At 38.8% G+C, this 13,142-nt stretch overlaps 1 protein-coding gene across 12 annotated transcripts in view; it reads right to left on the bottom strand.

Annotated features, from left to right (window-relative positions):
* MATCAP2 (microtubule associated tyrosine carboxypeptidase 2) overlaps positions 1-13,142 on the bottom strand; it is a 75,043-nt gene that overhangs the window by 23,939 nt on the left and 37,962 nt on the right. The window contains exons 1-3 of one of the 12 annotated variants that reach the window (XM_055590411.1): positions 11,815-12,429; positions 11,585-11,645; positions 36-152 (exon numbers count right to left, since the gene is read on the bottom strand). The exons of 9 other annotated variants lie outside the window; for them this stretch is intronic. Coding sequence is in view for 1 of the 3 variants with exons in the window: in XM_055590410.1 (XP_055446385.1) it covers positions 11,585-11,626 (42 nt within the window). In the remaining 2 variants the exon portion in view is untranslated. Of the gene's footprint in view, positions 1-35; positions 153-10,427; positions 10,670-11,584; positions 11,702-11,814; positions 12,430-13,142 lie in introns of those variants that run through there. 2 more of the 12 variants (XM_055590412.1, XM_055590410.1) reach the window with 2 other exon arrangements.

The raw sequence follows: 13,142 nt of genomic DNA, 5'->3' as shown, positions 1-13,142 counted from the left end.
TTAGCATGGGATAAAGGGGCTCAAGCACTACACACCTGTCAATATCTAACAGGCTGAGTTCTTAGTTTCTCTTGGCTTCTCTGAGACCATCTGGTGGTTTTGCAGAACTCAGAAGGTATGTTTCCAGACTAATCACTAGTATATAATTACCACTTGGATAAAGAAAAAAATATTTTCAATTTTTAAGAACACACAAAAGAATCAACCATTCTTCTATGATGATCCTATAGAACTTGATGTTCTCCTTTGACAGAAAACACAGTCTCAACATTACTAAAAATACTTTGTATCTATCATTCAGGTCAGGGTACTATCTACTTTTCATTCTTCATAAATTTTCACATGAAAAGAATATGAACATTGAGATCTTTTTCTGCAAACAGAAATATACAGAAAGACTAAGAAAAGTAAGAAAATTGGTAAAAAAATCACAGATGATGAGCATCTATGGGAAAGCCATCAAAAAAGTAAACATAAGAATGGAAAATGCTATTGAAAGATCTTCTGGGAAAAAAACATCTAGAAAATTCACATATATATCTTATATGAATGGTGACAGAAGCTAGAAAATTCAGACACCTGTTATATTAAGTCTAAAATTTCTAGCTGTCATCAGACTAGTAAAGAGATGAAAAGTACAACCTCTAGAGTCACACTACCTGAGCTGATATCCTGGCTCTGCCACCTTCTGGCTGTGTGACTCTGAGCAAGTTACTTATTACTAAGCCTCCTCATTAGTAAATGAGGATAACTACAATAATGTCTACTTCATGGTTCTGTTGAGAAAAACTACCAACCTCTGTTAAGCACAGTGGCAGATACAAGTAGTCAATACATGTCAATTATTACATCAGCATTGTAATCACCACCATTATGTCACCATTCTTAATAAATATCACCACTGTAGATGACAGGCTCAACACAAAAAGTACAGTAAAGCTCAGGCACTACAAGTTATAAGTAAACATATATATCCCCACTGCTGCTGCTGCTGCTGCTGCTAAATTGCTTCAGTTGTGTCCGACTCTGTGCGACCCCATAGACGGCAGCCCACCAGGCTCCCCCGTCCCTGGGATTCTCCAGGCAAGAACACTGCAGTGGGTTGCCATTTCCTTCTCCAATGCATGAAAGTGAAAAATGAAAGTGAAGTCGCTCAGTCGTGTCTGACTCCTAGCGACCCCATGGACTGCAGCCTACCAGGCTCCTCCGTCCATGGAATTTGCCAGGCAAGAGTACTGGAGTGGGCAGAATTCTTTACCACTGTGCCACCTGGGAAAACCTTGGTCCAAAAGCCAGAAGCATTGAATTGTCCTGGAAACTGGTTTCAACTTCAGAATTTTGCCTGCCTCCAAGATGCATGCATACTGAATCAGAATCTGCATTTTAACAACATTCCCCAGGTGATTCACCAGCACAGTAGAAAGCTAGAAGGGTCTCAGAGAATGGGAACACAGCAAATAACCCAGAGGCTAATTTACTTATCTGATAACCAGGATGATTAAAAGAACAAATTAGCACATAATTAAAAGCCCATTTTAGCAGATTCAGTTCAGTTCAGTCACTCAGTCGAGTCTGACTCTTTGCGACCCCATGAATTGCAGCACACCAGGCCTCCCTGTCCATCACCAACTCCCGGAGTTCACTCAGACTCACGTCCATCGAGTCAGTGATGCCATCCAGACATCTCATCCTCTGTCGTCCTCTTCTCCTCCTGCCCTCAATCCCTCCCAGCATCAGAATCTTTTCCAATGAGTCAACTCTTCGCATGAGGTGGCCAAAGTACTAGAGTTTCAGCTTTAGCATCATTCCTCCCAAAGAACACCCAGGGCTGATCTCCTTCAGAATGGACTGGTTGGATCTCCTTGCAGTCCAAGGGACTCTCAAGAGTCTTCTCCAACACTACAGTTCAAAAGTATCAATTCTTCGGCACTAGATTAGCTAAGGTATTTGCATACACTGGTCTAAGGTCACTAGTAGGAGTAGTAGTTAGTAGTTAAGTCGCTAAGTCGAGTCCAACTCTTGTGACCCCATGGACTGTAGCTGCCAGGCTCCTCTGTCCATGGGATTCTCCAGGCAAGAATACTGGAGTGGGTTGCCATTTCCTTCTCCAGGGGATCTTCCCGACCTAGGAATCAAACCCGGGTCTCCTGCATTGCAGGCAGATTCTTTACTGACTGAGCTATAAGGGAAGCCCCTAAAGGTCACTAATCATCAATATACCAGTGTTAGAAGAAAGTGAGAAATTTTGCCTTAATTACATAAGATACAGAAGTGGTACTTCTATATTGGACTTATATTTAGACCTAAACAAAAGCTAAAGAAAATTTTTATTATAACTTTTGCTTGTAAGTTTTTAAAAGTATCTACTTAATTTAGGAAAAATTAGCTTTTCTAGTATATGCTTACTCAGTAGGAAAATGTTATTATCTGGTTACTATTATAGCAGATATAAAACAGTCTAGAGAATTTGGAAAAACTTAAATACAGGTGATCCTAGTTATCACCAACAAATGGTACTTAATAGAAGGCTACTAAGAATTCGGTCTAGTCAAGGTTATGGTTTTTCCAGTGGTCATGTATGGATGTGCGAGTTGAACTGTGACGAAAGCTGAGCACCGAAGAATTGATGCTTTTGAACTGTGGTGTTGGAGCAGACTCTTGAGAGTCCCTTGGACTGCAAGGATATCCAACCAGTCCATCCTAAAAGAGACCAGTCCTGGGTGTTCATTGGAAGGACTGATGCTGAAGCTGAAACTCCAATACTTTGGCCACCTCATGCGAAGAGTTAACTCATTGGAAAAGACTCTGATGCTGGGAGGGATTGGGGGCAGGAGGAGAAGGGGACGACAGAGGATGAGATGGCTGGATGGCATCACCGACTCGATGGACATGAGATTGAGTGAACTCTGGGAGTTGGTGATGGACAGGGAGACCTGGTGTGCTGCGATTCATGGGGTTGTAAAGAGTCAGACGCGACTGAGTGACTAAACTGAACTAAGAATTCACATTCATAGTAAGTATGCATTTATATTCATAATTGGGAACAAAGATTTGATTGAAAATTTATCCTGAAAAAGTACTCTAACAAATATAAGATTAAAAAATTATATTGGCAGTTTAACAACACTGGGGAAACCTTGTTCCTATCAACTATTACATACATCAAAGAAAGAATAAAAATAGTGGGAGCTTTTTGGAGAAGGGATGTAATTTTTCTATCAAAATGACATACAACAGCACATTATTTCTTTCACTGCATGACTTACATGCACCAGCATGGTAGCAACCCTACATGGGAGCTACACAGATGGTCCCAAAAGCTTAGCTTAATATGTCATATTCAATCATTCTTCACTGAAGTGCCCATCCTGTGGACATCTCTAGAATTTTTTTTTATTAATTTTCAACTGGTCCAACCTAGACACATTTGTCAGTGATCACACAGATTTCTAATATCCTTCACTGACTTCCCAATCCATTTGCATTGGACTCCAACATAGAGAGACAGTGGTCGGATAGGTGAATAAATTCAAGTTTTAAGAGACAAGTCAGCAGTGTTCAGTGGTTACTTCATCAGTGAGTATTTTTGTGTGACAACAATTTCTGCTTCATTATGCAACCTCTTGGGGGAAGGCAATGGCACCCCACTCCAGTACTCTTGCCTGGAAAATCCCATGGATGGAGGAGCCTGGTAGGCTGCAGTCCATAGGGTCGCTAAGAGTCGGACACAACTGAGCGACTTCACTTTCATTTTTCACTGTCATGCATTGGATAAGGAAATGGCAACCCACTCCAGTGTTCTTGCCTGGAGAATCCCAGGGACGGGGGAGCCTGGTGGGCTGCCATCTATGGGGTCGCACAGAGTCGGACACGATTGAAGCGACTTAGCAGCAGTAGCAGCAGCATGCAACCTCCTTCAGGCCACAAAGATTTTACAAGTATGATTTCAACTTTGGAAAAAAGAAAAGGCAATAAGCAATTTTAAAAGGCACAAAGAAGCCTGGAAGGATACACCCAAATGCTACATGATATGATGTTCCTTTTTGGGAAAGGGTAATGTGCTACACTGATGTTTGTTTGCACTTTACAGGAGTTGTTTAAATTGTTTACAATATGCATAGGAAAAAATCATTTTCCTATGCATATTCCTGAGGTATGATTGACAAATAAAAATTGCACAATGATGTGTTTAAGGTATACAATGTGATGACAATATATATACACACCCACACACACACACACAGTGTGGAATGAATACTACAATCAAATTAATTTACAAATCCATCACCTCACATATGCAGTGGGAACATAAGATCTTAGCAAATTTCAAGTATAAAATATATTATTATTACCTATAATCATTATGCTGTATTTTAGATATCCAGGACTTATTCCAAGTTTATAACTGAATTTTGGTACCCTTTGATCCACACCTCACCACAAGTTTTTATTTTTTAAAATAGGAAATAAAAGAAAGTTCATCCTTTCCCCCGAGAGCTCAGAGAATCAATATCTATACCACTTTGAAAATCAAACTTTCATACACCTGCACATGGTTAATATGTTTGAGGCAATAAATTTCATGTCAAATCTCTCTTCTCCATTAATATCATTTAAGTTAATCAGAAAACTACATCTCCCAATATTATTTGGTGGGAGATTCAAACAAGCATCAGGGAATCCCCCAATCATCACTTTCAATTTGCCATTCAGAATATCCCTTTCCTATCTTCAAATATATCTCTACCATTTCTTTAACTTCCAATAACATTCAAGTATTAAAAGAAAAAAAGTTCAAGTTAATTTAACCAATTTAAAACATAAATCATATATCTAATTAAAGATTTTTCACTTCCCCTAGGCAGGGCCTGGTCTGGGGCCTAAAGAACTTTCACTAGGAAAGGAAGGCAATAATCAGTGATTTGAGTCCTCCTCATCTCTCCCCCATTTCCCTTCAGCATATTGAATATTCAGTACTTTTAATATATTCTGTGGCTCAGCGGGTAAAGAATCTGCCTGCAAATGTCGGTGACCCTGGAGATGTGGTTTTGATCCCTGGGTTGGGAAGATCCCCCTGAAGTAGGAAATGGCAACCCACTCCAGTATTCTTGCCTGGAAAATGCCCTGGACAGAGGAGCCTGGTGGTCTACAGTCCATGGGGTCACAGAGAGTTGGACATGACTGAGTGACTGTGCTTTTTGTGTACTGAATATACTCAGTATAAGGAAGAAGGAGTGAACGATTCCTGTATAACTGGTTCAGCTGTGGTCCTTCTCCCTTGACTATAATGCTACGGCAGGCCTTTTGTAGAAGGTGCCTCCACTGCACAGCTAACTGACCAAGCTCCTTCCAACAGAATCTATGCAAGAAGCCCCCCCTGAAGTGAACCACTACCAAAACAACTTTTACGAAATTTAAAAGTACAACAGAACTTCATCAAAAAACAAGAAAAAATCTCAAGGAAACAACCTAACCTGGCACGTAAAAGAAAAAGACAAATATACAAAACCTAAAGTCAGCAGAAGGAAGGAAAGATTAGGGAGGGCTTCCCTGGTGGCTCAGATAGTAAAGAATCTGCCTGTGATGCGGGATACCCAGATTTGTTCCCTGGGTCAGGAAGATCCCCCGGAGAAAGGAATGGCAACCTGCTCCAGTATCCTTGCCTGGAGAATCTCATGGACAGAGGAGCCTGGTGGGCTACAGTCCATGAGGTCACAAAGAGTTGGACATGACTGAGTGACTAATACTTTCTTTCAAAATTCTAAAGGGAGGGGATAATGAGCTTTTAATAACAATGATAATAATGATAACCCATCCTTCCTAGAAAACCCTTATCATTCAGGTAGCCCTTGCACTGAAAAACCAAGGCAACTTGACATGACTGAGCAACTGACACTTTCACTTTCTTCACACTCCCTGGTGGCTCAGTGGTGAAGAGTCTTCCTGCCAATGTAGGAGATGTGAGTTCAATTCCTAGTCTGAGGAGATCCCACATGCCTTGGAGCTAAGCCCGTGCATCACAACTATTGAACCTGTGCTCCAGAACCTGGGAACTGCAACTGCTGAGCCCACATGCCTCAACTCCTGAAGCCCACATTCTGCAGAGCCTGTGCTCTGCAACAAAAGAAGCCACCACAATGAGAAGCCCACGCACAGTGCAGGCCCCACCTGCCATAACCAGAGAAAAGCCTGCGTGGCAATGAAGACCCAGCACAGCCAAAATAAATAAAATTTTAAAAAATAAAGATTAGGGAGGAAATAAAATAGATTTTAAAAACAATAGAAAAACAAAAACAAGAGCTGGTTCTTTAAAAGGGTAAACAAAATTAACCTCTAGCCAGGTTCACCAAGAAGAAATGCGAGAGTACCCAAACAAAATAAGAAATGAAAAAGGAGAAATCTTGAGTGATACTACAGAAATACAAAAAACCATAAAAGAATACTCTGAACAATTACATGTCAACAAATTTGACAACCTAGAAGAAATGGACAACTTTCTAGAAATGTACAGCCTGCGAAAACTGAATCAAGAAAAAGATAATTTGAAGAGATGGATCACTAGACGTGAAATAGAATCTGTAATCAAAAAAAAAAAAACTTCCTACAAATCAAAGTCCAGGACCAGATGACTTCACAGGTGAAATCCACCAATCATACAAAGAACTAATACCAGTTCTTCTCAAACTCTTCCAAAAGACTGAAGTGGAGGGAACATTCCCAAAGACATTCTATGAGGCCAACATCACACTAAACCAAGACCAAAAACACCACCAAAAAAGAAAATTACAAGCCAGTATCTTCAATGAATATAGATGCAAAACTTCTCAACAAAATATTAGCAACCAAATCCCAACAACAAATAAAAAAAAGATCACACACCATGACCAAGTGGGATTCATCCCCAGTTCACAAGGACGGTTCGGCATACACAAAATCAACCACATTACACCACATTAACAAGTCAACAAACACATATATCTCAATAGATGTAGAAAAAGCACTTAACAAAATTCAACATCCATTTATGATTAAAAACTCTTACCAAAGCAGGAACAGAGGGAACATATCTCAACATAATCAAGTCATTTATGACAAACCCACAGATAATATAATACTCAACAGTGAAAAGCTAAAAGCCTTCCCACTAAAATCTGGAACAAGTTAAGGATGCCCACTCTCACCACTTCCGTTCAACATAGTATTGGAGGTCCTAGCAGCAATCGGACAAGAAAATGCAGGAAAAGGTATCCAAATTGCAAAGGAAAAGATAAAATTGTCACTATATGCAGATGACATGATACCATAAATAGAAAACCCCAAGGAGTCCACACAAAAACTAGGCAAAATGTTCTCTGACATAAATCATACCAATATTTTCTTAGGTTAGTCTCCCAAGGAAATTGAAACAAAAGCAAAAATAAACAAATGGGACATAATCAAACTTACAAGCTTTTGCACAGTTAAGAAAACCATTTTTAAAAAATGAAAAGATAACTTATGGAAGAAAAATTTGCAAATGATGCAACAAAGTTGTAATCTTAAGATATATAAATAATATCTCATACAACTCAACAACAAAAACCCAATCAAAAATGGGCAGATGACCTTAATAGACATTTCCCCAAAGAAGACATACAGATGGCCAGCAGGCACATAAAAAGATGCTCAACACCACTAATTATTAGAGAAAAGCAAATCAAAACTACAATGAGGTACCACCTCACACTGGTCAGAATGGTCATCATTTAAAAGTCTACAAATAACAAATGTTAGAGAGGGTGTGAAGAAAAGGGAACCCTCCTATGCTGTTGGTGGGAATGTAAGTTGGTTCAGCCCCCGAGGAAAGAAGTATGGAGGTTCCTCAGAAAACTAAAAACAGAATTACCACATGATCCAGCAATCCCACTCCTGGGAATATAACTGGACAAAACTATAATACAAAAAGATACATGCACCCCTATGTTCATAGCAGCACGGTTCACAATAGCCAAAATATGGAAACAACCTAAATGTCCATCAACAGATGAATGGATAAAGATGGTGTGGTACATATATACAATGGAATACTACTGGGGCATAAAAAAGAATAATAATGTCATTTGTAGCAACATGGAAACAACTAGATTATCATACTAAGTGAAGTAAGTAAGAAAGAGAAAGACAAATAGCATATGGTGGTAGTGGTTTAGTCGCTAAGTTATGTCTGACTCTCTGGCCCCATGGACTACAGCCTGCCAGGCTCCTCTGTCCATGGGATTTTCTCAGGCAAGAATACTGGAGTGGGTTGCCATTTCCTTCTCCAGGGGATCTTCCTGACCCAGAGACTGAACCCACGTCGCCTGCATTGCAGGCAGTCGCAGGTTCTTTAGCACTGAGCCATATGGAAAGCCCCATATTACATGATATCACTTATATGTGGAATCTAAAATGTAGCACAAATGAACCTATCTATAGAAGAGAAACAGACTCAGAGAAAACAGACTTGGACTTGCCAAGGGGGAAGAAGGGAGAGAGAGGAAGGACCAGGAGTTTCAAGAAATGGTGCTGGGATAACTGCATATAAATAAAAGAATAAAATCGGACCCCTGCTGCTGCTAGGTCACTTCAGTCGTGTCCGACTCTGTGTGACTCTATAGACGGCAGCCACCAGGCTCCCCCGTCCCTGGGATTCTCCAGGCAAGAACAGTGGAGTGGGTTGCCATTTCCTTCTCCCAATGTATATACAAAAATTAACTCCAAATGTATCAAAGACATGAATGTTAGAGCTACACACAAAACTCTTAGAAGAAAGCACAGGCACACACTTCATGACCTTGTATTAGACAGTGGTTTCTTAGATAGGACACCAAAACATCAACTAACAAAACAGGTAAGTTGGACTTCATCCAAATTAAAAGCTTTTATGCTTCAAAGGTCACCATCAAGAAAGCAGAAAGACAACCCACAGAATGGGAGAAAAGTTTACAAATTTCATATCTGAAAAGTGACATATCTAAAATATAGTAAGAATTCCTATAACTCAATAATAAAAATACAAATAATCCAATTAAAAAATGGGCAAAAGATACAAACACATTTATCCAAAGAAGATATACAAATGACCAATAAGCTCATAAAAAGATGCTCAACACCATTAGTCATCAGAGAAATACAAATTAAAACTACAATGATATATCACTTCACACCCACTAGAATAGCTATAAAAATAAAAACGAGTTGACAAAAAAAGAAGAAAAGAGTTGACAATGATGTGGAGAAACTGAAACTCATATACTGTTGGTGGGAATGTAAAATGGTACAGTCATTTTGGAAAAGTTTTCCTTAAAAGATTAGACACAGAGTTCCCATATGACCCATTATATATGATCTCTGATCTCCTACCATATGACCAACTACCATATAATCTACTATTAATACTAGGTATATACCCAAGATGACCAAGAACATGTTCACCAAAAACCTGGACACAAATGTTCATAGCAGCGTGTTCATAACAGCCAAAAAGTGGAAAACAATCTAAATATCTATCAACTGATGAATGGACTAATACAATGTAATATATATATATGGAGTATTATCCAATAATAAAAAGTACTGAAACATGCTATGATATGGATTAATCTTGAAAACATGCTAAACATGCTAAGTAAATGAAGCCAGTCAAAATGAACCATATATTGTATGACTCCATTTATCTGAAATGTCTGGAACAGTTAAATCCATAAAAATAAAAATAGATTGATGGTTGTCTAAGGCTGGGTGGGGGTAAGAGTGTTGGCAAGAAATGGCGAGTCACTTCTAATGAGTACAGGGTTTCCTTTTTCAGGTGATAAAATGTTCTCGAATTTGATAGTGATGACGACTACAAAATCCTAAGCATACTGACAATCACTTAACTGTACACTTTAGATGGATTAACTACATGGCATGTCAATTATATCTTCATAAAGCCATCATTTAAAAAACAAATAGTAATCAAACAGCACAGTATAATATTTAAAGCACTAATTCAGAAAATGAAAAATCTCTGTACAAAACTTACAGCACTATCTTGTGTGATACAGCAAACTTTCTGAAAAATCTCAACACTCTGTTGAATGACCTACTTTTGGTTTACTTTCTGATTCTGTTGCTGTTTAGCAATTTGGAAATCTCACCATCAGTCAAAAGCCACTTCAACAGTCATGTGCTAAAAACCTATTTCCCTTTTCAAATGCAGCTGTCACTCAATGAAAAGCTATATACAACAGGGACACTAACACAATATAAGCCTTGATGACACTGTGCAAAGACTAGAAGTCAAAAGATCTGGTTTTATGCTGGTGCCCTGCCTTTTACTGACTGCGTGATCTTAGGTCTGTCATTTCACCTTTCAGGTTTAGTTTCTTCAACAGCAAAATGGAGATGAAAATCTCTGCCCTACTTACCTAATAGGGTTGGTGTGAGGATGAAATTAGAGATAGACACAGAGAGTAGAAGAGGGGAGGGAGAGAAAGAGAAAGAGAACTTGTTTTGTAATCTATTTCCCAAATGACTGTGGGCTTCCCAGGTGACTAAGTAGTCAAGAATCTGTCTGCCGATGTGGGTTTGATCCCTGGGTCTAGAAGATTTCCTGGGGGAGGAAATGGCAACCCACTCCAATATTCTTGCCTGGGAAATTCCATGGACAGAGGGGCCTGGCAGGCTACAATCAATGAGGCCCCAAAAGAATAGGACACGGCTTAGAGACTAAACAACAGAGGAAATAGAAGAGCATCCTTATATACCAATGTTTTTAAAAACACTAAGCTGTCCCCGCAAAGAAACATACGTGACCAATGAACTTGACCCCGAGTCACAAATTTGGATCTACTGTTTGTAGAGTATTTCATTGAAGTTCTAGCATACCATTAATAACCTCTTGCATTCATTCATCTTTAAGGTTACTTTCTTTCTGCCAATCCCTGCTTTTATGTTTATACTTTACAATCTTTTAGAATCTAATTCCAAGCCTGACCATTAGACTGACAGAGATTACACTGAAATTTACATAGTTTAATAATACTCTGTTGGATGTATGAATAAAATTTTGTGAAAACACAGGAAGGTAAACTAAAGTGGGGCCCTAGAGGAAACAGATGATATTCCAGGTAAAGGGGGAGAATATTGTCAAAAGCATACACAAAGCAAAGAAAGTGAAATACAGAGCTTTTAGGCTAGACAGGCACCAGGAAACTCATTTATTTAGTGCCAGGAACTAAATGAGATTTTCCATCAAAATGAGATTTTTAATCTAAATGAGATTTTGATTTTGAGATTTTCAATCTCTGTCAGATTCTGGGAACAGTTGAAATAAATAAAACACACTTTTATAAAAGAGGTTAGTCTCGTGGTCAAGGTAAAAAAAGAAACTTAAGGATGATAACAGAGTGATACATTTCATGACAGACAATCTGCACAAGCGTTGACTTTGGAAACCTAAGCATGAGCTAGATCAGGAAACATGAAAGACCTGCAGGCCATGGTAAAAGTTTTAGACTTTATCCTGAATTATGAGGAGCTCTAAAGTTTTGCAGGAAGGAAAGTGACACAATCAGATTTGTACCTTAGACACTGACAGTAGTGTGGAGAGCAAGAGAAACTGCATTTGCCGATAACTCAGTTTTCTGTAAAACAGATTGTTAAACTGTGACCAGATTAAAACAAAAAGAAAAATGTTTCGATAAATTATATTCTACATATGCAGAACCCAGGAAATAGATCCGAGACACTGAGTCTGCCTTAAATGAAGGAATGAGTGAGAGAACATAGAGGACAAAGAAAACTGTCACCTACAGCCTTCCCCTCAATCCCCTTCTGCCCCTTCTGTCTTCAGGGTTAAGGGTAGTTTGGACGTATACAATGTTAAGTGGGAGAGTGAGAGGGTAAATGCTACCAAGAGAAGATATTTGTAAACAGTACAAATTAGTACTGCAAACTCTTCTTTCACTACCTACAAGGAAGAAGTAGATATTCAAGCTGTTTTGGAGAATAGAATTTGTTAAGATAAGAATCTGAGATTGCAGGTTAGGCAAGTTTTCAAAGTCACATCAATGAAGTGTTGTTTCAATGAGTCATCAAGGTCATACCTTCTTCCAAGGACACACAATCTGATTGGGGTGTTTCCGTCTCTGTAAGAAAATCTTCCTTGATATTAGGTTAAGAAATGACCTTACATCTCCAATCTAATACACAAAACTACTATGAGAGGTACTAAACTCTAATCTTTTAACTTTAAGGAATCTGGAAAAAGGCTTGTGATTTGCTCAGCAAAAAACTGTGTCACCTAAGGAGAAGAAGGCTTGCTTTTCCCTCCCCCTTTATTGTCTGGACAACTTGAGGTCTACCAACACAAAATAACTTAATACTAGTACAATTAAAACATGGCCTCAAAGAAATTTTATATCAAGACATATTATCATCAGTGAAGGTATTTGATTTCCAATGGTGTTATTTCTACCAAAAAAGGAAAATGAACACTTGTTTTAGAACACAATGTGATTTTATGTATTATGCATGCATTTTAATCTAACAATAAATTACCTATTCCATTTTCACTATAAACTCCAAAAGCAAGGCATTTTCTGAGGACCACATTTAAAAATCTTTATGTTACACTATCACTGGCCTCAAAACAAAGCTTATGTATAATAGATCTGGTCAATCGGAGGTGGCAAACTGGCAACCCGAGGGATGACTGTGGCCCACAAACAGGTTTTCATTGGTTTGAACACCTTGTTTTTTTCTTTAAATTAGTTGTCAACATTTACAAATTGGAAGACTTTGTATAAAATTCAAGTTATCTATCTTCTCTTACAATTTCTGAGGATATGATACACTAGACCCAAACTGTAGCCCAACTGCTATCTGGTTTCCAGTTGCCTACAGTGCCCAGACAACTCCCTGCAATCATTTATGATCCCTGCTCAGATCCTACACATGTGACCCTAGCTGTATAAAGTCTGCTAACCAGGAAGAAAAAAATCAGAATTATTTCCCAGCATAATGAAGTTGGGCTTCCTTGATAGCTCAGTTGGTAAAGGATCCGCCTGCAATGCAGGAGACCCCAGTTTGATTCCTGGATTGGGAAGTCCACTGGAGAATGGATAGGCTACCTACCCCAG

This window comes from Bubalus kerabau, chromosome 8, assembly GCF_029407905.1.
Source record: "Bubalus kerabau isolate K-KA32 ecotype Philippines breed swamp buffalo chromosome 8, PCC_UOA_SB_1v2, whole genome shotgun sequence".
Classification (NCBI taxonomy): Eukaryota; Metazoa; Chordata; class Mammalia; order Artiodactyla; family Bovidae; genus Bubalus; species Bubalus kerabau.
Note: the sequence above shows the minus strand (reverse complement) of the source record. Positions and strands in the feature narration are given on the sequence as shown.